The 23,593-nt window shown below is 37.3% G+C and overlaps 1 protein-coding gene across 1 annotated transcript; it reads right to left on the bottom strand.

The window, feature by feature from the left end:
- Positions 1–179: 179 nt before the first annotated feature.
- Positions 180–21,720, bottom strand: LOC137930387 (cilia- and flagella-associated protein 251-like). The gene is made up of 17 exons (XM_068773628.1): positions 21,367–21,720; positions 20,768–20,914; positions 19,864–20,122; positions 17,624–17,739; positions 16,326–16,615; positions 15,975–16,126; positions 14,915–15,061; positions 13,855–13,963; positions 11,489–11,682; positions 10,729–10,880; positions 9,928–10,269; positions 8,710–8,934; positions 4,049–4,140; positions 3,348–3,582; positions 1,745–1,964; positions 818–927; positions 180–337 (listed from the first exon to the last, which is right to left on the bottom strand). The coding sequence occupies exons 1-17, from the start codon at positions 21,718–21,720 to the stop codon at positions 200–202; spliced, it is 3,282 nt and encodes a 1,093-aa protein (XP_068629729.1). The 3' UTR covers positions 180–199.
- Between the last annotated feature and the right edge of the window lie 1,873 nt (positions 21,721–23,593).

Genomic DNA, 23,593 nt, shown 5'->3' with positions numbered 1-23,593 from the left:
TCGGAGCTCCTTAAGAAAAGAATGACTAGTTACATTTACAAACTGGGGTCTCCCCCACTAGGGCGAAGACTGATTTTTATGAGAGGCCTTTTCCTTGCAGTGGCCATCTATCGGCTTACAATGATCGTGCATCAATTATTGTAAGAAAAAAATAAATTTATTTTTAATAACAACATTGTCATTTGGTCATTGTCAATTTTCACGGTGGACCGCCTTCGGAGTCCGTGGAGTCGGTTGGAATCGAGCTATTGGAGCCTTTGCCGTAGTACTGCTCTGATATGTTGTCGTAGTCCTGAACCCCCATTATATTCGTCAGGAGGTCGTTCAGGGTTATAGTCTAGAAAATAATATATCCGTGTAATTAAATTTCGAAATTGAAAACATGTCTTACCAGGGTCGAGTTTAAAATAGTTTTAGAGACAAAAAGTAATTAATACTTTTTATTCCAAAAATGAATGATAAAGTACAACATTATAAGTACGTACATTTAACTTAAAATTAACGACGGTAAGAGCTGGCAACACTTTCAATTATAAAGCATTTTATTTTTATGTTTTTCGGTGTTTGTAAAAAAATATTACAATATTTAATTTTGTTCCATTATGTTAACTAAATTATATCTTGGAATTAGAAACAAAAAAAAACTGTTTTAAAATCAGAGTAAAGTGAGAGTAAATTATTTTTTGCAACACTTGTTTCTAATTTCTAAGAGTACGTTCGTTTTAATAATCGATTAGGTAACATTTTAGTCGTAAATCTAATCACGTTTATATAATAAAGATAATTGAAGAATATTGAATAAAATGTAAACCCTTACTTCAGGCAAAAAATTAAAATCTCCTTCGTCCATTGCGGCCCTATCTTCGAAGCTGTGGCCACAGAGTATAGAGAGAAGATACCAAGATAGTTCTTTTGAAAACCGTTCACCTTAAAAGAAATAAAACATAAATTTACATCTATCAATTAATTATTTGGTTATGTGTGGTAAAGACAACCCAAAATATAAATATAATGACAGCGAGATGATATTAATTCTTACGACTTTCACAAGAGTTTTTTAAAATAAATGAAATTTATTTTATTATTAAAAAAATTACAAAAAAATTTATATACAGACCGTATTAACATATTTTTGTTCCTAATAAAAGTTCTTTTATAAGTTTTTTAACTATGGAATTACAAGTTTTTTTAAATATTGCAACACAAACGCCTGTTTTGACATTTTGGTTTAGTATTCCAAATTCAATTATATTTAAAATTAAACCAATTTTTTGTTACGAAATTACGTGTAAAATTACTTTTTGGCTATTTATTTTGTTTTAACATCTTTCGATTACAACTGTAAAGATCTAAATTGTGCTTCTTTATTAAATTCAGGTAACTCTGCAGAAATTCCATAGAATATCGGTTTTCGTTGCAACGTTTCAGACGATCGAAAACGCGATAAATGGTTTTAAAGAACTATTGCTATGTACCATTTAAAAGAAAATAGAAACGCTGACATAGAAACTGGTTGACAAAAATTAAAAACGATTAATATGGTCGGCATTCTGGGAAATCGCTGGATGCGGTCAGCTCGAAATCGGGGATTGTATCATCTATCCAATAACATAATATTTATGATGAAACTGTAATGAACAGAAAGTAATATTAAAAAAAATGAGGCAGATTTAAATCCAAATTATCGTATTCTTTATCGACTCCGGTGACCATAAATTTAGAAATATAAAATCTAGTTCCTCACCATAGTCCTTTAGCATAAACACAAAGTTGTCTCTAGAGATAGAGTAAGTGCCGTCGATGACGGTGGCGAAGTTTTTGAACGCGTTCTTCACGCGCCTGAAATTCTCCGGGAAGGCGGGCCGGTGGTTCAAATACAGTTTCACGAACTCTTCAAAGTCTATCTCGGTGGATGGCTCCCGTTGGCATATTTTATATTTGGCTTCAACGATCAGATTCTCGACCTAATTTTCGGATAATAAGGTGTTTTTATAATCAACTAAGAATAGGGAACAAAGTAAGATAAACAAGAAAAACTTTTAGCGCACTGTGTCTTAGGAATTAAAAGTGTAGGTCAAGTAAGTAAAGCACAGAATGAATTTTATTTACCGAAACTTTATATTACTACAAAACCCAGAGGCAGCTCTAGCTCGTGTAGCGCCCGTGTGCAATAAAACCCTGGCGTCACCAAGGACTGACCCCCCTCCCCGCGGCTATAACTATTAACTTAGCCGTCGTAACAGGAAACTTTTGTTCATATTCCAACAAGCTATTTTATAAGTAGGTATAGCTTACAGTGTGGTATTAGTTACGGCCTTTCTTTTTATGATGATAGAATACCACTCATTGTTTTTATGCCTGTAGCACAGAGTTCCCCAAAATTTTTTGTGTCGTGCTATGTTTTTCCATGTTAGGTAGACCTCCTACCTACCTGATATTGATTTCCTGTAAATTTCTAACTCTAGTGAAATTTAGTGTATGTTCAAAATGTATTGCGACCACAAAGCGAATACCAACATCCTACAACTTACACAATTTTATAAACGTATGTAGTAATTTTTTTACTTCATAGGTACTTTAATAAATAATGTAAATGTTTTGATATTATAAGATAGTATGATGTAAGTAAATAGGTACTATCAGTGTGTTGAGATCCACTATCGTGGACCCTCATTTTCATTTCATGGACCCCCAAATTTTTTTCCCTGAGGTAGACCCCTTGCAGGTTGTCATAGACCCCTAGGGGTCGATATAGACCACTTTAGGAATCACTGCTGTAGCACATTGGTGTCAAAAGCGAGTCGCCTTTGACACTGCCGCACTACCGGCGCCGCGATGTCTGGCCGCTTCTAAACTTTAAATATGTGAAATAAGGTTTATTTCGAGTTGAAACAAAATGTTCGAAAAAGAAGTCGCCAATGGGGTGCTTGCGTTTGATGATTGCCGCCACCGCGCTGGCTGGCCGCTTCTGTCATATCATTTCATATCATTGTTGTACCATGATGGTCCAAGACGATGTTTTATGGCGTGGCTACGTAAAATGGCTATTTTAAAGAGTAAGTGAGCGTTAAAACCTTTGTTTTATACGTATGGTTGCTCCAGATGGATTGATTATAGTTGAATAGATTCGGATGAGGTATGTGTCTTGTAACATGATATTGAAAAACTAAGGCCCTCAGGATATACTGCAAAAATTGTAACCAAATATGGAGCCGCCGAGTGAAGGCATATATTAAACAGTGTAACTGTTAGCAATGATTTTTCTTAAACGAATTTTTCCTAAAATCACGACTAAAACTATATTTTCGCAGCTGGTGTCAAAAGTAGCAGCTTGCGTTTTAACTTACTTCATACTCCGAAGGAAAGTAACCCAGAGCCCTCATCAAATCCGGCAGCGTGTCGACCGGAATATAGTCCTTGACCCGCCGGATCGATGGCGAGAAGGTTCCCTGGCACAGGATCTGGATGTAGTAGAACAGGTCCCGCACCTCGTGGAACAGCCAACCTGGTCGGCCGTTTTCGATCAGGCAGTAATAGGGGTCCAGGTCGATGCCTCCCTGTTTAGCCGCGGTGTCTACTGCCCTGGGAAATATACGGTCCAGTAGATTATATATGTCATGTATTCTTTGACATTTATACTTTGGGCTATAGACTACTAGCGCCATCTATTGGACGTAACAGAGTTCCGACATAATTATATCAACCGTTGTATGCCCACTGCAAGGCATAGGTCGACCCCTAACATCGCCTCGATCACCAATCATTTTTCAGTTATTGTTTAAATTTCATCATCATCTTTCAGCCACGGGACGTCCATTGTCTGTCCCGAAAGGCATCTGTGGGCTGAAATGACGATAGTCCTATATTTCATTTAAAATATAGAACCTCTCACTGATCCTTGGTTTCTCTACTTCTAACAATATATGCAAATCTAGCTGCCAAGTTTCAGTGAATTTATAGATACCAAAAGTGAAGGCAATGTTCTTTTTGTAAACAGTTACTAGTTTAAAAAAATAATTTCTGGTAATAAACGAAAACTTTATATTACCTGTAGTTCGCCGCCCATTGTGTTACGCAGCTGTCTTTGGCGCCAATCGTGAATAGAGCACCACAATCTTCTCTATAGCACATTTGTGTTATCTAAAAAAGTGTTTAATTATGAACGTTTTATTTCTTAATGTAGCTGGCCATAAAGAACATTCATTTTTCAGTGTACGACGTCCACAAGTGGACTTAGGTCTTCTGCAAAAGGTATGAAGCGGCTGCATCCGTTACCTTGTGCTTCCGGATAGTTCTACACGTGTTCTCTAACCTAGAAATTTAAAACCCCAGTACGCATATAACGCGAATAGAAAGCAAATTTATACACACAGATAAATAAACCATTATAGAGGATGGTTACTTATAGGTAGGGGTTCAAAGATGTAAATGTATTGCTCATTTGCTGTCAATAAATGTACGGATTATCGTATAAATCGTATAACAAAAAACGTTTTCTTTGCTAGGATTATTATATTTTAAAATTAATTATTATTCACAATCTGTCCCTATAGATTTTGGACTGGTAGAATCAGGGGCGGCTCTAGCTCGTGTAGCGCCCGTGTGCAATGAAACCCTGGCGCCCCCTAGGCCTGACCTCCGTCCCCGCGGCTATAACTATTAACTTTGCCGTCGTAACAAGAAAGTTTTTTCATATTCCAACAAGCTATTTTATAAGTAGGTATAGTGTGCCGGGTGAAAAAAAAAAGTATTTAATTCAATGGGTAGTTGGCAACAAAAAGGCACACAAAGAAAAATATGTATGTATTTAATTAACTAAGGGTAGTGGGCAGAAGGCCTGGTCTAATTTTGCACCGCAGTTCGGTACTCCCCTGATGGTGGTGGTAGGCAGCTGCACGATCTCCCAGGACTGGTCAGGCGGCAGCAAGTCGAGAGCAGGGAGCGCCGGTAGGTTGCAGTATGTGTCGGTTCCGGTGCACGGTGATATAATTCCAACGGTGTAAAACTTGCAGTGTAAAACTTGCAGTATAAAACTTGCAGTCTAAAACTTGCAATGTAAAACTTGCAGTCTAAAGATAGCAGCATAAAAATCGCAGTCTAAAGGTCGCAGTATAAAACTCGAAGCATTAAACTCGCAGTATAAAACTTGTAGTATAAACTTTGCAGTATAAAGGTAGCAGTATCAAAGTCGCAGCGTAAAACTCGCACCTGTGAATAAATGTCACAGTTATGATATACATATATAAGTATATGTACAATTTGCTCCGCTGACAGTAAAACCCGGAGATGGCTTGCGATGATGGAAGGGCAGAAACCGAAAGCAGTTGATGTGATTGTTTACTGTCAGAACGGAGTTACAAAATGTAAAGCATGTAAAATAAAAATAGAAGAGATAAATAAATAAACAATTGGAAAGTAATAATGAATACATAATGATGGAACTAAGGACACAGACAAAATGTTGAGCTCTAACTTATAGATAAATGCTACTTAATAATGATGTCTTTATAATATTTGTTCAACACTTACCCCTTGGGGTGCGAGACGATGTAAAGGTTGTGGCGTGAACTAAATGATGCCCGGAGAATTAATAGGACCAAGGCGTGAATTTATAACGTAAATTCTAATTGGCCCCGGCGCGTATGAAGACACATAGCTGGTGAACGCAACCGACGCAAAGAGTGTGCGTCGGTGCGTGAGACGACACCTAGCTAGTGAACGCGACCGAGGCCTGGATCCTTCTCCTGGCAAATGTGAACTGCTGTCGCTGGTGCGCGGGCGCATAGGAATTTTTGTTATAAAAACAAAGATCCGTTAAACCAATAGCACGCTCCCACGACCCCACGCCACTTGAGATATACCGTTACCCGCTAAGGGTTGAACAATTTTTTGCTGTATTGCGATTTATGAGACGTTTCTCGTGATTATATTTTTTGGTTAAAATTTTAACTAAGATTTATGTGACGTTAACTTGCAACGTTACATTACCCCGCGCGTCACCGAAGGATTTTATTTCATTTAAAGGAAATAAAATCCGAACTTATTGATAACAATTTCATTTTTATCCTTTTAAACTCATTCTTTCATACTTCTCGCAAACAAACTAGCAATAGTAATCATTATAAGGATTACTAACGCGACCAAACAATTATTAAGGTTATAGATTCATTCTAATAACCCAAACGAAATATTACGCGGTTAATGGTAATGCTTCAGTTCATGTTGTGTCGCATTATGTTTATTATTTATTCAAACCTATTATTTTTAAATCCTTTATGTGCCATGTTCCAACATTTTTACCGGCCATGTCTTCTAATACATACACTAAGGGAGAATTATTTTTAATTATACATTTTATATAAAGAATCAAGAATAACGTATGTCTTAACAAGCACGTCTTCTGCGCTATCGGAATCGTCCGAAATTTGATTGACTCTATTAGTATAAAACATCCTCAGAAGGAAAAAGAGGACCCAGTGTAGCAATTTGTTTACGTAAATTGTTAACAATAGCGCCATGTTTAACCTACTTTTATAAATTGATAAAGAGAGAAAGAAGAAAAAATTAAATGCACCACAATAAGTAAGGTGTTGAACAAGTATTCTACTCAATCTACTCCGTTCTGTTACAAATTCACTAACGAACGTTATGGTTGCTAGTATAAGAATTAAAAAAAAATAGCACAAAAAAATATGAAAATGATGCGTATAACTGCAACTAATGTGTACGGTCCTATGAAAAAATAGCAGAAGCAAAAAAAGTTACAACATAAGAACAAAATGTATGTTAAACTAAACAAAAACTTTTTTAAGTGAAGGATGTACACTTCAGTTGCTGGCAGATAGAAAAGGCAAAAATAACGTTTTACAAAATTAATTAAATAAAAAAACAATCACATAACTACACTACAATGCAAAATCAGACCTTTTAATACCACGTTAAGGGCGCCAGTGTGCCGTTTTAGGATGAAATATATATATATGTTTATATATATTTAATTAAGGGTAATGGTAGTAGGCTACAAAAAGCAAAAGAATAAAAATATGTGTATTTATAATAAAAGGGTAGTTGGGCAGAAGGCCTGGTCTAATTTTGCACCGCAGTTCGGTACTCCCCTGATGGTGGTGGTAGGCAGCTGCACGATCTCCCAGGACTGGTCAGGCGGCAGCAAGTCGAGAGCAGGGAGCGCCGGTAGGTTGCAGTATGTGTCGGTTCCGGTGCACGGTGATATAATTCCAACGGTGTAAAACTTGCAGTGTAAAACTTGCAGTATAAAACTTGCAGTCTAAAACTTGCAATGTAAAACTTGCAGTCTAAAGATAGCAGCATAAAAATCGCAGTCTAAAGGTCGCAGTATAAAACTCGAAGCATTAAACTCGCAGTATAAAACTTGTAGTATAAACTTTGCAGTATAAAGGTAGCAGTATCAAAGTCGCAGCGTAAAACTCGCACCTGTGAATAAATGTCACAGTTATGATATACATATATAAGTATATGTACAATTTGCTCCGCTGACAGTAAAACCCGGAGATGGCTTGCGATGATGGAAGGGCAGAAACCGAAAGCAGTTGATGTGATTGTTTACTGTCAGAACGGAGTTACAAAATGTAAAGCATGTAAAATAAAAATAGAAGAGATAAATAAATAAACAATTGGAAAGTAATAATGAATACATAATGATGGAACTAAGGACACAGACAAAATGTTGAGCTCTAACTTATAGATAAATGCTACTTAATAATGATGTCTTTATAATATTTGTTCAACACTTACCCCTTGGGGTGCGAGACGATGTAAAGGTTGTGGCGTGAACTAAATGATGCCCGGAGAATTAATAGGACCAAGGCGTGAATTTATAACGTAAATTCTAATTGGCCCCGGCGCGTATGAAGACACATAGCTGGTGAACGCAACCGACGCAAAGAGTGTGCGTCGGTGCGTGAGACGACACCTAGCTAGTGAACGCGACCGAGGCCTGGATCCTTCTCCTGGCAAATGTGAACTGCTGTCGCTGGTGCGCGGGCGCATAGGAATTTTTGTTATAAAAACAAAGATCCGTTAAACCAATAGCACGCTCCCACGACCCCACGCCACTTGAAATATACCGTTACCCGCTAAGGGTTGAACAATTTTTTGCTGTATTGCGATTTATGAGACGTTTCTCGTGATTATATTTTTTGGTTAAAATTTTAACTAAGATTTATGTGACGTTAACTTGCAACGTTACAATAGCTTACAGTATGCTATTAGTTACGGCCTTAAAGGCCGCTTCTAAACTTTAAATACGTGAAATAAGGTTTATTTCGAGTCCAAACAATATGTTCGAAAAAGAAGCTGCCCATAGGACGCTCGCGTTTGATAACTGTCGCCACCGCGCTGGCTTGCCGCTTCTGTCATATCATTGTTGTACCATGATGGTCCAAGACTATGCTCTTAGCTGTCTATATTCTAGCATTCTGCACTATAGGTTAAGCCGCTCCTGAGTAGAGTTGTCAGATTGGCCTGTTGCATTTCAATAGAAAAATAAATTAATGTAACATATTTTGGAGTGATCGTTTCATACAGTCTGTTTGGAAATCGATGTAATATTTTTAATCGTTGTTGTCAAATAAGCTATACATATATCTTTCAAGCGTGTTCACCTATAATTAATCACCCTTTATACACTGTTAATAAAGAAAAGTAAATGTTCATTGTGATGAAAATAACCTCTATTGGATGCCCAAGCAAACCGATATGCTTCCAAGGATTGCCATCCAGCGGCATCTTCTGTAGCCCGATGACGTTCGTCGTTGCAAAGAGGAGGTACTGTGAAGATTCCTCCTCCTCCTGCTTGGAGACCAGCTGGATTTTCCGCACAGGGTGTTCGTACCGTGGCCCGAGCACAGTCGACAGTGTCATCGTGGTTTTGTAGTTTATTATTTTATACTTATGCTGAAAATGTGACACATTTTTTTTAAATTACATTTACACAAATTAAAATGTATTATCTTCTGTCTTTTATTTTATCAACGAGGATCCTGAGGAATAAACTTTCCTTAGTCTAAATATAATTGGGAAATTTTTGATTATCATTTTTTTTTTATTGATCATAGACAAAACATTTGACCTCTCTCTCGCCTGATCTCAAGCGATGACGAGGTCTATGATGGAATTTACTTGATTTAAAGAAACCTGTTCACTCTTAAATATTTAATGGAATCAGGCGTTACCTCGCGGAAGTCCATCCTAAGTAAGAAAAGGACCAAAATTTAGCTACTTCCGCATTTTTTTTTGTTGGTTAGTTGTATGCTGGTCATGTTTTTCAACCGTAGGTAGAAAATATGATCAGACTGCCCGTCACCATCACCGGCGCTACTACCGTTACTTCCTCGCCCTACTTCTCCATGTACACCCCGATATCTGCCACCGGTTCCACCACCATATCTACCACCCTGTTGAGCTAATGTTGATCTACGTAACTTATGTGATTGAACTATATATTTATCACGCGCTGCCTGTGAAGCGAAATCTCTTGCCTATATATATATGCCACTGTTTGCCGCATACGCATTTAACAGCGGGCTGGCGGGCGGTGCATTTTATTGCACGACTACCACTGCATGTACGGAAGTGGCTAAATATTGGTCCTTTTCTTACTGTTCACTCTTGTCTTGAAGTCTAAGTTATAGTTGGCTGAATATATTGTTATATATTCTATCTTTTTTTTTAGTCTGCACTACAGAGCAAGGCGCAAGGTGTACATAGCCTCTAACCTTTAAGCAAGCGAAGATGTAGGGAGCTTTGGCTCGGGCCGATATATACCAAAATTTCACCGGATTAGATCTGTCTTCTTAAGTAATTACCGCAGATTATATAAATATGTCATCGATATCAGGATTCACAGATACATTATTATTAAAACGACTATAAAAAAAGTTCACCCACTTCATCGTTAGCAATCAGTATCATTGGCATCTCCTCTCGGTATATCTCAGGATCCAAGTCCTTGGGCATCGGCCAAGGTATCCCGGCGAGAGGTACAGCCGACTGATCGATCCTATCCAAGCTCAGGATCTCCAAATACTCGTCGGAACTGGCTCCTATGTCATATTCCACTAGAGCTCGGTCTGCGCCCAGGGAGACAAGTTTGTAGTCTTCGCTGTCATTCTTCTCGGGCAGGAAGAATACGGCTGTGATCTCTTTGTAGTGTGCTCGGTGCTTGGCAATGAACTTCCACTCGAGGACGTTGCAATCGTATTTGTAAAGGCACACCGTTCTGCCAACGTCCTGAAAAAAAACAAAGCTTTGCCGAATAATAAATACATTAAAAAACTTTTAAGTTAAACGGTTTTTTGATACCCATATTGTGGTGGTTGTGGAAAAATATGAACGCCATATTGGAACGGCGTCCATCTTGAATTTCAAATTTTGACATAATCATTGTGTTTTACTAGTGTAGCCCTTTCATTTGATACCCATATTGTGGGGGTTAAGGAAAAATACATAATCCGCCATTTTGTATCGGCGGCCATCTTACATTTATAATGTTATTGATTTTATTATATTATATTGTCACCTGAATTAAATGTGTGTACCAAAATTAAGATCAATTTGACAACGGGAAGGTGCTTAAATTTCAATTTCTAATTTTGATCCAAATAAATTCCGTACGGGTCGAACTAAATAAAACCGTTTAAAAATAAAGTAAGTTCAGTTTGAAGCAAACAGAAAAATAATTATTCATACAGAAAGAGCCATAGATAAAGAGTCAGGACTGAACGAGATCTCTTTGATGGCGTATTTGGTGTCCTTGAATGGTTTCTCCGTTCGTATTTCTATGGTTGTCGGATCTAGGAACAGCAGTTGTCCCGTGTTCAGACCGCATGCTAGGTGTAAACCTGGAAGAAGAAACAACAATAACTTTACTGAACTATACTTTCACAATTCTTATTGTTCTTAAACTAGCGGTGATGTACCGAGTCATTAATTCTGGACTAAATGTCAACAGATTTCTGCCACCACCCATCTGTTGTACATGACGAAGTTCAGCTTTCGAGCATCTTCGGGAAATCCAAAGTGAATGCCGAATGCATATCGTATGTAGTGTTCGATTTTTAAAAACACTTTTAACGGCAACATTACGTAATTGTGAGCGGCGCATCGAAAAGGGGAATTCCATAGAAATAAAATTGTTCATTTACGTCCGTATAAATACGGACAAAGCTCCAATGAATACACACACTTCTGCTTCATGCTATTACTACCTCAATATCAACCGTCCCTACGTAGAATCGCACACGCTTTTTCTTACCACAACTTTGATTTTTGGACAGGGTTTACCATATATTATTAGGCAGCAGATAAGCTAAATTAACAATTACCCAGAACAACAAAATATATTTATTGGAATATTGTAAATCATATCTATAGATATTTTAAAATTGGCCATTAAATTTGAGTACAATTTACTGTATGATGTAAAAAAAGAGTGGTGATCATAGTTTACCGGAAGGCGAATACTTCAAGCAAGAGACAGAGAGTTGAGGCACAGTGACCTCGACGAGGCAGCTGATGGAGTCGTCGCTGGGCAGCGTCACAACCTTGTAGTGATCGCGGAGCTCCAGTCGCGCGAACAGGTTGTGCTGCACAAAGTTGTACAGGTCCACGATGCCGTCTTCATAACCCACGCACACGTACGGCCTGGGTACATGAAGATCAAGTTGTAATCACCAAAACTTACTTCACATGGCCAAATATCTATGAAGAATCATTCAGAAAACATGGTTACATATTAAACATATAAAAGGTTATGTATAGAACAGTGGTAATCCATTGCATAAGAACTGAGAACTGCGATCATAAGGTAGAAGATTCGATTCCATGGATACGGTCTTACAAAAGGATCCATGTCTGTTGGATTTACCAAAAGCATGTTGCTTGTGGTTGTTTAATAATACTAAATTCTGCTCACGTTCATATCTACAGTCCAAGTTGAGATGTGGCAGCTTAGTGTTGAGGGTTCAATGCCCAAGATAGTCTTGTATAATTTACACTTTGTGCATTAATATAGGATTGCCACTGCTCACAAACAAGTTGGATGGACTCACAAGCAAGATGGACAGCAGTGTCCTCTGCGTACCATAACACTACATTGCGATCGCCAACCCGCCTGCCAATCGTGGCGATTATGGTATTTCTCTCCATAGATATCTTTGGCGGAAGCCTATACCTTGCAGTGGGCAACTATGAACATCGACTAATATTGTACATTATTATCTTTTATTCATCGATAGCTAAATAGAGCCTTCCCCGATGATTTCGACACATTATGATCCTCTAGAAGAATCCTGTTCCTCTAGAACAGTGATTGCCAAAGTGGTCTATATCGGCCCCTGGGGGTCTATGACAACCTGCAAGGGGTCTAAAGAAAAAAAATTTGAGGGTCCATGAAATGAAAATGGGGGTCCACGATAGTGGATCTCAACACATACACTGATAGTACCTATTTACTTACATCATACTATCTTATAATATCAAAAGATTTACATTATTTATAAAAGTACCTATGAAGTAAAAAAAATATTATATGTGTTTAGAAAATTGTATAATTTGTGTAAGTTGTAGGATATTGTTATTCGCTTTGTGGTCTTGTAAAAACTTGGAAAAAACCTAGTGGAAAGGGGGTTCAGCGATGTTACCAATCTCCTAACGAATAAAACAAACAGACTGGACATCATTAGCCGAGGAGATTTAAGATTAAACCTAACAAGATTGACGCCAAATATTGATAATTTATAACTAAAACATCAGGTTCATCCTTCTCACTAAAAATATTGACTTATTGCTTATGGTATTTTATTTATAGTTTATTTTATGTTTATTTAATATTGTACATAACAGATACAAAATTTTATTTTGAGTAGTTTTAATTTAAATTCAATTAATAAATGTATAAATTAACATGTGTTTTTACTTTAAGTTTTTAACTCTAAACTTCACTACAGTTAGAAATTTTGAGGAAATCAATATCAGGTAAGTACCCAACTACTACCTCTACCCAACACGGAAAAACATGGCAAGTGGTCTACGACACAAAAAAGTTTGGGGAACTCTGCTCTAGAAGGAGGGTACCTTTACCACTTAGCGTCTTTTACTCTAAAGCTTTTTCCTTCGTTCCTCGTTGATACGACAAATGTGGTGTACCTTTCAGGGTAAAGCTCTCTCAAATGTACGTTAAAGTATACGTACTTTATTAAAGTAAATCGCACACCATTTTAAGAAAACTTAGTACAGAATTTTATAAGACATTCCAATCTGAACTTTAATTTCTTGATGCAGTCTCTTTTCTTTTTAAAACTTTATTTATTTGAATATAATTGAAATTGCTTTAAATATATATCGTGAAAGTTTTAAAATTACCGTATATACAATAGAATACGATATAAGACACCTACAGTTAACGCAACGTGTTGAAAACACAAACTTATGATGTTTACTTAGAATTAAATGTGAATTTCACCGATAAAAATCTGTATAACTAAAATATGCGTATAACTTGGAAATTAAAAGTGACATTTTTTGTAAAAAAAAATTTAGTAAGAAAAGGACCAATATTTAGCCACTTCCGCATTTGCAGTAGTAGTCGTGCAACAAGGTGCACCGATCGCCAGACCGCTGATAAATGCGTATGCGGCAAACAATGCGAATCACACAACCGCCACCGTCAAATCACTCAACACGTGTTTCGCCCCTTCACGAGGCATCTTCAGGAGTTATGTTACACCGATTAGTGCCAAACACAGAGTTTCTCTTTCGCACTTGGACTTCCGCAAGGTAACGCCTGATTCCATTAAATAAAAAAACAATTCTTACTTTTCGGGATGGACGGTCAGGCCAAGAGCGGCTGCCGGCTTACTGTTCAGAATCGTATGATTATTCTCTGTCACGAAGTCCACAAACCCTACTCCCTGGTTCTTTGTACCTGCAACATAGTTTTCAACTTTTGAGTTATCTTTATATATGTATTTAAATTTAAAACCTTTCCTTCTGGCATGATTAAATTAAATTAGAATACTATTTTAAATAAAGATTAGTATATACATGTTTAGTAGCTCGAAGAATTGCTCGTGTAAAGTGCCAGTGGGATTGGCACATCCGTAGTGATGGACGTCGCGGGAAGTCGCGTGACCTTCGAGGGAGAGACATATAAACATAAAACAAAACAAAATATTCACCTGAAGTATTATGGTAATTAGGCGACTAAGTGAGGTTATGAATGAAAGGATTAGTAAAAAATGAATGAATAAATTACATCGAGAAGGAAAAAATGATTAGAATGCAAATAATAAAATCTGTGAAAAAAATAGTTCCTGTCTACCCAAGACGTAGGAGAGGTCCAAAAGGGGTCATAAAATAATATGTGATAGTCCAAGTCGATATTACCAAAGGAGCTCTTGCGCTAAGTTTAATGTCACTTAACTCAAGGTTAAGGCTGGCTGTAAAAGCCTCTAAGCTAACAGTGAACTAACACGAAAGTAATCACTTGGCAAATATTTAATGGAATCAGGCGTTACCTTGCGGAAGTCCATCCTAAGTAAGAAAAGGACCAATATTTAGCCACTTCCGCACATGCAGTAGTAGTCGTGCAACAAAGTGCACCGCCCGCCAGCCCGCTAATAAGAGTCAGAGATGACTCTGTGTTTGGCACTAATCGGTGTAACATAACTCCTGAAGATGCCCCGTGGAGGGCTGAAACACGTGTTGAGTGATTTGGCGGTGGCAGTTATGTGATTTGCATTGTTTGCCTCATACGCATTTATCAGCGGTGCACTTTGTTGCACGACTACTACTGCATGTGCGGAAGTGGCTAAATATTGGTCCTTTTCTCACTTGCCAATTGTTTGGCATGTGCACAGTTTACTACGCTACTTACACACGATGAAGTCTCTGACGACAAAGGGTTTATGGCCAACTGTTGCGTCGGTTGGCAGTTTGCTTTTCATCAGCTTCTGCCGCTTCGCACCTGTTTCAGGGTCCACGCTCAGCACCACTCTCTCCCAGCAGAGGCATGGTTTATTACCTGCAATGGCGTAGTAATCATAAATCAGAATTAATACATCTATTATTATTTATATATCGCTAGAAACGCCGTAATGCAAGACTGGTCAATGAGCCAATATTTTTGGCGGCCTTGCATATGTAATATTATTTATAACCGTCATATATGTTAGTACAGGGGTGAGCAACCTTTTTTACTAACGGGTCAATTTGAATTCAGTCAATTAAAATTTTTCGATAGACCGCACTCAATGTTAAAGTTATTAATAATTTACAAAACTTTTTATAAGTATTAGATTTAAATGCAAAATAAAAATAAACAAAATGTTAAAAAAATGTAGTTGAAAATTTTAATGAGAAATTTGCCACTGTTTTTTTGATACAAGCGTATACATAACATGTACGCAGCTTTCTAATGGTGTTATAATATATTATTTCTGTTAAGCATGTACCCCCATTCTATTATAATTAATTTTATAACAATATATTGAGGGTATGTCGAAAAAATCAATTCAATTTTAGAAGTGCACGGCGGGCCGTGTAATCATGTTCAACAAGCTGCGTATTGCTCTTGCGTGTTAGTACATAGATTCTACTGTTTGTTTATTATATATTTTGCCTTTATGTATTACGTTTTTATTTGCTTACATTTTTAATTACAATGAACAATGTTCTATTGTACATAATTTATATCAAGATTTCGTGCGCTGTGATTGGTTGTTTAAAAACTTTAAAGGGGTGAATGTTTAGCTCATTTGTCGGCATTAAAACTTTGTACCGTATTAGCTGTAGATAGTAAGGTAAAAAGAAAACAACAACTCGGCAACAGCCAGAAGACCTAGTCTGATTTTACACCGCAGCTGGGTACTTCCCTGATAGTGGTGATAACTGGTCATATGGTCAGGACAAGCAAATATTTCTCTCGTATCACGTACATTTAGGATCCAAGATCTGGTAACTTCTTGGAGACACGTTGAAACTGAGCCCCGTCACCTTGTCCACGGTAAACCCGTGCACCCAGTACAGGAGTTTCATCTGCGGATCGTAGAAGTGGATTTCTCCGACAGTGTTGCCAGTCACAATCACCCTGGAAGATTATCAATGTTGTCATTAACAAAAGGGATTATTAAAATGGTTTCTAAAGATTATAAGAGCCGCGAAAGATATTGAAGCAATGTTTTAAGAAAAATAAGAATACATAGATTGTATTGCAAAGGAGTGAGGAAAGTCAGTACTGTAAGTAGCAGAAATAAACTTGTATGCACTAATAATTGGATTTTACATACCCGTCTGTGTTTTTAATGACTTCAATTCTACATTGTTGTATTTTTAAACCCTTGACAAATTTCATGTCGCCGATGCCTCCCACTTCTACGTTCTCGTGGTATTCTGCGGTGTAGCCGTACACCAGTACGTAGCCCCGGTTGGTGCCGACCAGGATCTGAGATGTCTCCTTCACGAAGGTGAAACAAGTCAGTCTACCAAACTCAGCGTTATGCTTCCTTTCCACTGTTCTTATTTTCAATTGATAATCATCGGTTTCTTTGAGCACGCCTCTTTCCATCACGAATATTTTCTGAAAGTTTATTTACCTATATTTTTAACGGTTTTATTTAGTTTGACCCGTACGGAATTTATTTGGATCAAAATTAGAAATTGAAATTTAAGCACCTTCCCGTTGTCAGATTAATCTGAAATTTGGTACACACATTTAATTTAGATGACAATACAATATAATAAAATCAATAATATTATAAATCTAAGATGGCCGCCGATACAAAATGGCGGATTACGTATTTTTCATTAACCCCCTCAATATGGGTATCAAATGAAAGGGCTACACTAGTAAAACACAATGATTATGTCAAAATTTAAAATTAAAGATGGACGCCGTTCCAATATGGCGGACTAGGTACATTTTTTTCCACAACCACCACAATATGGGTATCAAAAAACCGTTTAACTTAAAAGTTTTTTAAATGTATTTATGATTGCTTCAAAACTTGAAACATTAAATAGAGATAAGTGACAACGAAACGTATACGAATACAGCTAACCACAAGTTGATTTTGCTAAACGTTCTGTAGCAAAATTAAATCACAATACCTAATCTAGTGAAATAGTTGAAAGAATTTCTCGTCTGAAATGGCAGACGAAGGAGCACATCGCCCATAAGACGGCAATTGGGACCTTAAAATACTCAAGTGGCGACCGCGTGCCAATAGACGCGGTATAGATAGTGCCCACTAGCTGGATCGACGATATATAAAGATCACAGAAAGCTATGCAATGGGCGTCCATCGACTGGAGAGAAAAAGGAGATTTATAAATAAATTTGTAATTTTAATCAATTCATATTTTGTTTACATTTAGGCATGAAGTTAAATATATTGTTAATCATATTTTCATTTTTCATGTATTTATTTAGTTCTTTTTTGTCTAACTCATTAAGGTTGTGTTATTTAAATTGCAATTAGAATTATGTTTTCTTCTACTTCATACTTCAAATGCTTTCAATACAAAATTGAAATTAAAATCATGAAAAAAAAATTCCTGGTGAATAAAAGTCGTAAAATAAACTGACCTCTGAATTACCGATCCATATATCTTGTTTCGTCATTAGCAAGAACTGTTCCGTCTTCATGGGGTTGAACGCCATGTCTATTATACCACCACGCGGTATCTCCAACTGCAGGTGCGCTGTGATCAAGATATTAAATTAAATCCTATAGATTCAATTACGATATTATTTACGAATGTACCGCAAACAGGAAGAGACTTGACATCTAAATTTATGAAATATTTAGTAATGGAATTGCTATATTTTGTTTTAAAAAATTATCTTCGATTCAATCTATGGATCTTGAGTAAACGTAACCTAGGATAACAAAGTACGGTTGACAATTGTGTATGTTTAAGTTAAATCAAATTGTTCTGAACTAAACACGCCGATGTAAATCAGAACGTGAAGAAATGGAAGATTTTGTGAAAGATGTGAGGAATGGAGGGAAGGAATTTGTGACAAAAGAGACGGATGAAAGCAATAGAACTAAAGAATGATAAAAAAATTTACACCCGCATTGTCACATCTCTGTCCAGAACAAAGCAAAAGAACGAGTATTAAAAAATTTAGATCAGCTTAGCTGGAAAATAAAAAACACACAGACATAGCTCGAAGAATTGTTCGTCTGAAATGGTAGTAGACGTAGACCATTGCTAGAGCAACCGTTGGTTTGAATTGGCCAAGTGGCAGCTACAAGCCGATCAACGCGACACTAGGTCGACCGACATTTGGAGTTACATATTGAATCTCTATGATTCACTTTACATTATAGGAAATCCTCGGAGATAGGGCGAAAAGCGTCATACTTTTATAAGTACAGACGGGATTGGCATCATAAGGGAGGTATTTAATGGAATCAGGCGTTATTTTGCGGAAGTCCATCCTAAGTAAGAAAAGGACCAATACTTAGTCACTTCCGCACATGCAGTGGTAGTCGTGCAACAAAGTGCACGGCCAGCCCGCGAATAAATGCGCATGCGGCAAACAATGCGAATTACGCAACTACCACCGTTAAATCACTCAACACGTGTTTCACCCCTCCATGGGGTATTTTCAGGAGTTATGTTGTTATGTGCACTAATCGGTATAACTTTGTTGAACGACTACCACTGCATGTGCGGAAGTAGCTAAATATTGGTCCTTTTCTTAATCATAAGGCAGGTTTTAGCTGTGTGATGTCTGTCCGTAGCGTTGTTTAGAGGAAAGTGAACGTTGATACGGTTTTTAGGTGGACGAACAAAGTTAAGATCACAAAAGTTGGTGGATGTGGATATCGCTAGACCAATCACCTATGCCTTGCAGTGGGCGTCTATCGCCTGAAAAGAATAACAAAAAGATCAAATACAGTGTAATTATTCACTTATATGTACATATTTTAAAAAATTACGGAGAAAAGGGGCGGCTTAAACTATAGTGCAGGGTGTGTAATACATATAGCGCCGCGGCGCTTCCTAAGACAGCTAAGAGCATCGTCTTGGACAATCATGCTTACTTAGTTTCGTAACAGAGATATGCTACAGGCATAAAAACATATAGTGTTATTCAGCCATCATAAGAAAGGCCGTAACTAATACCGTACTGTAAGCTATACCTACTAATAAAATAGCTTGTTGGAATATGAAAAAACTCTCTTGTTACGACGGCAAAGTTAATAGTTATAGCCGCGGGTTGGAGGGGGGGGGGAAGGCGTAGGGGTGCTAGGGTTTCATTGCACACGGGCGCTACACGAGCTAGAGCCGCCCCTGACGAAGAATACCAATTTGGTACAGATAAGAATCAAATTTAACTCTGTTATAACGGCATTCTTTATTCAACGAAGGCCGCAAACGCGTCCTGGTCTATAATTATATTATTTATATCTAAAACAATTGATTTTTTGATAGAGTATACCATAAATTGATTGAGAACAAGTGGGCTATAGATTTGAGTCCACCAGTGGTAGCCTAGCGGTGGAGGACGCGATCGTATGTCCAAGGTTCGATTCCCGAGGTACAATCATACATAATTCACACTTTGTGCATTAATTATATAGGATTACCACTGCTCACAAACAAGCTTACAGAAGATGGGCAGCAGGGTCCCCTGCGTACTATAATATCACAATGCGATCACAAACCTGCCGGCCAAGCGTGGTGATTATGATATATCACCCATAACTATCTTTGAGAGATTCCTATTCCTTCCAGTGGGCGCACTAATTTAAACCTTCTATATATGTAACCAATCACCCTGTTTTTTTATTTGTTAACAAATGCATTTACCGTGGGGTTCATCATTTCCAAATGACCATATCCACCAGTAGATCACTGCTCTGTCTCTATAGCCGAGGGTGAGGAGGTACTTGGCATCGGCACTTAACGTGACCTTGGCTATGCCGGTCCCGCCGCGGGGAGAGAACAGGGTCTTCAGGGGGAAGAAATCATAAGTGTCCCAAACAATGAGCACATTCTCCGGACCAGAGTCTGCGGTCACCAGCCATCTTCCGCTACCGTCAGCTGCTAAGCAGGTCACCACGTGTCTCTTGAAAATTGCAAATGGTATATACATTACAAAATTTAAATGTGAAGTAGTAATAAAAAAATAAATTCATTTTGAATAAAAGCTTACTAATTCTTTAGTCGCTTTTCTCAAATCAGGTCTAGTTTTAAACCTTCGTATCATTATATAAATTTATAGGATGTGTCAGATTTATGATGATTATAGTTTCTATTCAGTTGGACTTTTATAACATTCTGTTGTGACGTGACATCATTTTATTTATTTATTTACTTTATTGGAGATAAACAGTAACAAAAGGCAGTAAGAAATTATAAGAACTTAGAAACTTAGAAATATAAAATTAGTTACAATTGTTACATTATTATTAAAACACGACTAAACAGGGATCAAAGATCCAGCGCATTCTGTATTTCACACCGCAATAATTACGAGTCACAGCGAGCCGTCACGTTCCAATGAGGTTTAAATTGTTTTGTGTGTACTCAATAATTTCGAACGAAATTGTCTTTTAAAATATACGAGAGAGCATGAGAATATATCAATATCACTAATATATATTAACAACTGTTTTAATTAACATTAACAAACAATAGTGTGTATAATGTATAGAAGTAAAAAATAATATAATGATTTTGGTAATATTCTTTGGAAACTCAACCAACTTACATGACCCTGCAGAATCCTCATCTCGTTGGTTGTCCAATTATAAAGCACGGCGCAATTTCCTGTAGCATAAAACGCGATAGTGCTGCCTTCATCGTTCAGGTTAATGACCCCAACTTTTGCATTATAGCCGTGGATCCAACGAACATTCTAGAAGTACATAAGAATCAACTAATTTATTCTCCACATATTAGAGTCACTTACGGTGTAATCACGGCAGATGGGGTAAGAAAAATCTTCGAAGAATTCCGAGTTGGGCTCGAAAAGATGTAAGACAATGTCCTTCAGATGGATTGATTAACTTATAACAGCGTTAGGACATGAATAACAAAAGTTAGACGGGATTCATGGCCTTATTGAAGGCTTATTTTCAGCAATAGATTAACCTAACTTCATCAAAAATCCAGAGCACAGCCCATTCCATGGCTTCGTTCCTCATTGGCAAGCATTGTATGTATGTAAGAGACCACATTTCAGTACTATAAGTCATCACCGGTAACACACATTGGTCCAAGACCCAAGACCTTAATGCATAGTACGCATATACAAAAAAACTGTTCGTTTGTTCACGGTGATTAAAGAATTTGTGAGGTGACACTTACAAATGGTGAAGGCTTGTAATTATAGTTGGCCAGCTCCGAATGCCTTCTGATTTGTGACAAAGAAAGGCTGTACAGCCTTCTGACGTCTATATCACTGCCCGTTCTGCTACTGGCACCGGCATGGACGCTACTGGCACCGGCTTTAATGTTACTGGCACCGGCTTGGATGCCGTTGACGCTATTTGTAGCTGTGCGGACGCTACTAGTAGCGGTGCGAACGCTACTAGTAGCTGTGCGAACGCTACTGGCAGCTGTTCGGACGCTGCTGGCAGCTGTTCGGACGCTGCTTGGTCTAGTTCGCGCGCGGGGAGTACCCTTACGGCTGCTACTGGCACCATCGCCGAAATTACTCATCTTGTTTTTTATATTTTACCCGTCACAAACCTTTTTGTTATATGTTTTGATAGTAAATGTCATTTTTACAATGTCAATGTTTTATGTCATAATATATATACATATATATTTTTTTTAAATTTTAATAAGGAGTATTGAAAGTTTACTAACCGAGATAATACTAACCTTAGTGCTTTTACGCGAATTACACAATACAGTTTGATTGATCGTGTAAAAGTAAATATTTTTTTCAACATAATCGTAATAAAATAATGTACCAACTAATATATAATTGAGTATTCCAAATTGTATTATTAATATACATAATTTTTAGCCGTATTTACCTATCAGAGAAAATTGTGTAAGAAAAATTGTAAAAAATAATAAAACGCTCCCGTGCCCCGCAGCTGGGAGAAGAAAGATCCGTATCAAATAGCGGCAACCCTCTCCCAAGTGTCTGCGTTTAGTAAAAGCGAAAAAAAAATATTGTAAAAAAAAAAACACTAGCGATACAAATAAGAATTAATAAATAAAAACATGATCATATCAGTCGATTTTCGCCCACTGCATGGTATAGGCCTCCACAAAAATCGCCACGATAACTTCCTGCGACCTTATTCATGTCGTCGGCCCACCCAGTGGGACGCCTACCCACGTTGCGACAACCGTTTCGTGATCGCCACTTGAAATCCTTTCGGGCATCGCTTGCACTGGTAATGAGTCAGTGCCATTTCACACGAGCAATTCTTCATACTGCGTCGGTAACCTTGGTTCTTCTGATCTCCTCAACGCCCTTGAGGACTTTAAATTATTAAAAAACTAATAAAGAAAATTCATAAAAGCGAAATGAAAAACTAAATCAAAAGAAAAAAAATTTTTTGAAGTAAAAAAAATCTTATACATTTGTGGCGTGCATATCGCGCGCCACTCAAACGCCAAGCTCTTACCCACGTGACCGTCAATCGCATGGCGGCGGCGGCAGTGAAACAGATACATGACAGATGGTGCCACAGTAGACGTCTCCGCGCTCATTATAAGGGCTAGCGGAGGTGCGGTCAACGCAGGAAGAAGCAACTGAAGATCAAGAAGCAACCGACGAACAAGAAGCAATCGACGAACAAGAAGCAATCGACGAACAAGATACAACCGACGAACAAGAGGCTACCGAAGAACAAGAAGCTACAGTACTACGACCACTCCTACACATTAAACAAGATTTTCAGGTACTGATGTATAATAGTGTAATTGGTTATAAGAAAATCATTGATTTCATTAATAATATATAATGTATTGAGAAAACTTTTTAAAAATCCTGTTTACTCTATATATTAAAAATAATTATTATTTACTATATGTCGTTGCAGATTTTATACTGCCAGAAGTTAATGGCTTATTGCCTTTGAATAAAAAAAACTACGTATCATATTTCAGAGCGACTTTAAATCTTTTTGCAGACAAATAAGCTATAGATTAGCACCCTTTTACACCAATTACTTATAACACTGTACAGGTGTTTGTAAAAGTGTCTTCAAAAAAAAAAAACTTGGAACAGTATCATATAATTTTAATCTATCATCATATTTCACCACGGATCGCTACGATCACCGGTCTTGTGCTGCCCGTCTCCATTTTTTTATTTATTAATTTTTATTATTATCCTATTATGTACAAACATTAAATATTTTGATCAGCACAAAATTCTAAATTTCTATCTTCATTTTCTTCTATCCAAAGCTTCAAGTGTAAACAAGAAAATAAAGTTTTAAAGACGTAAATGTATATATCATTTGTCAACAATAACGTTTAAATTTTTTATATCTATTTACATTCAATCTGTATAATCGCTCTTAAATACGTTACGTGAAATGTTACAGGCCAATAAGATTAGACAATA

Source organism: Battus philenor, unplaced genomic scaffold (assembly GCF_028537555.1).
Source record: "Battus philenor isolate CCGP_79_NKW_IND1 unplaced genomic scaffold, ilBatPhil1.0.hap1 SCAF_6, whole genome shotgun sequence".
NCBI classification, from domain to species: Eukaryota; Metazoa; Arthropoda; class Insecta; order Lepidoptera; family Papilionidae; genus Battus; species Battus philenor.
The sequence above is the reverse complement of the archived record's forward strand: the minus strand, read 5'-3'. Positions and strand labels throughout refer to the sequence as shown.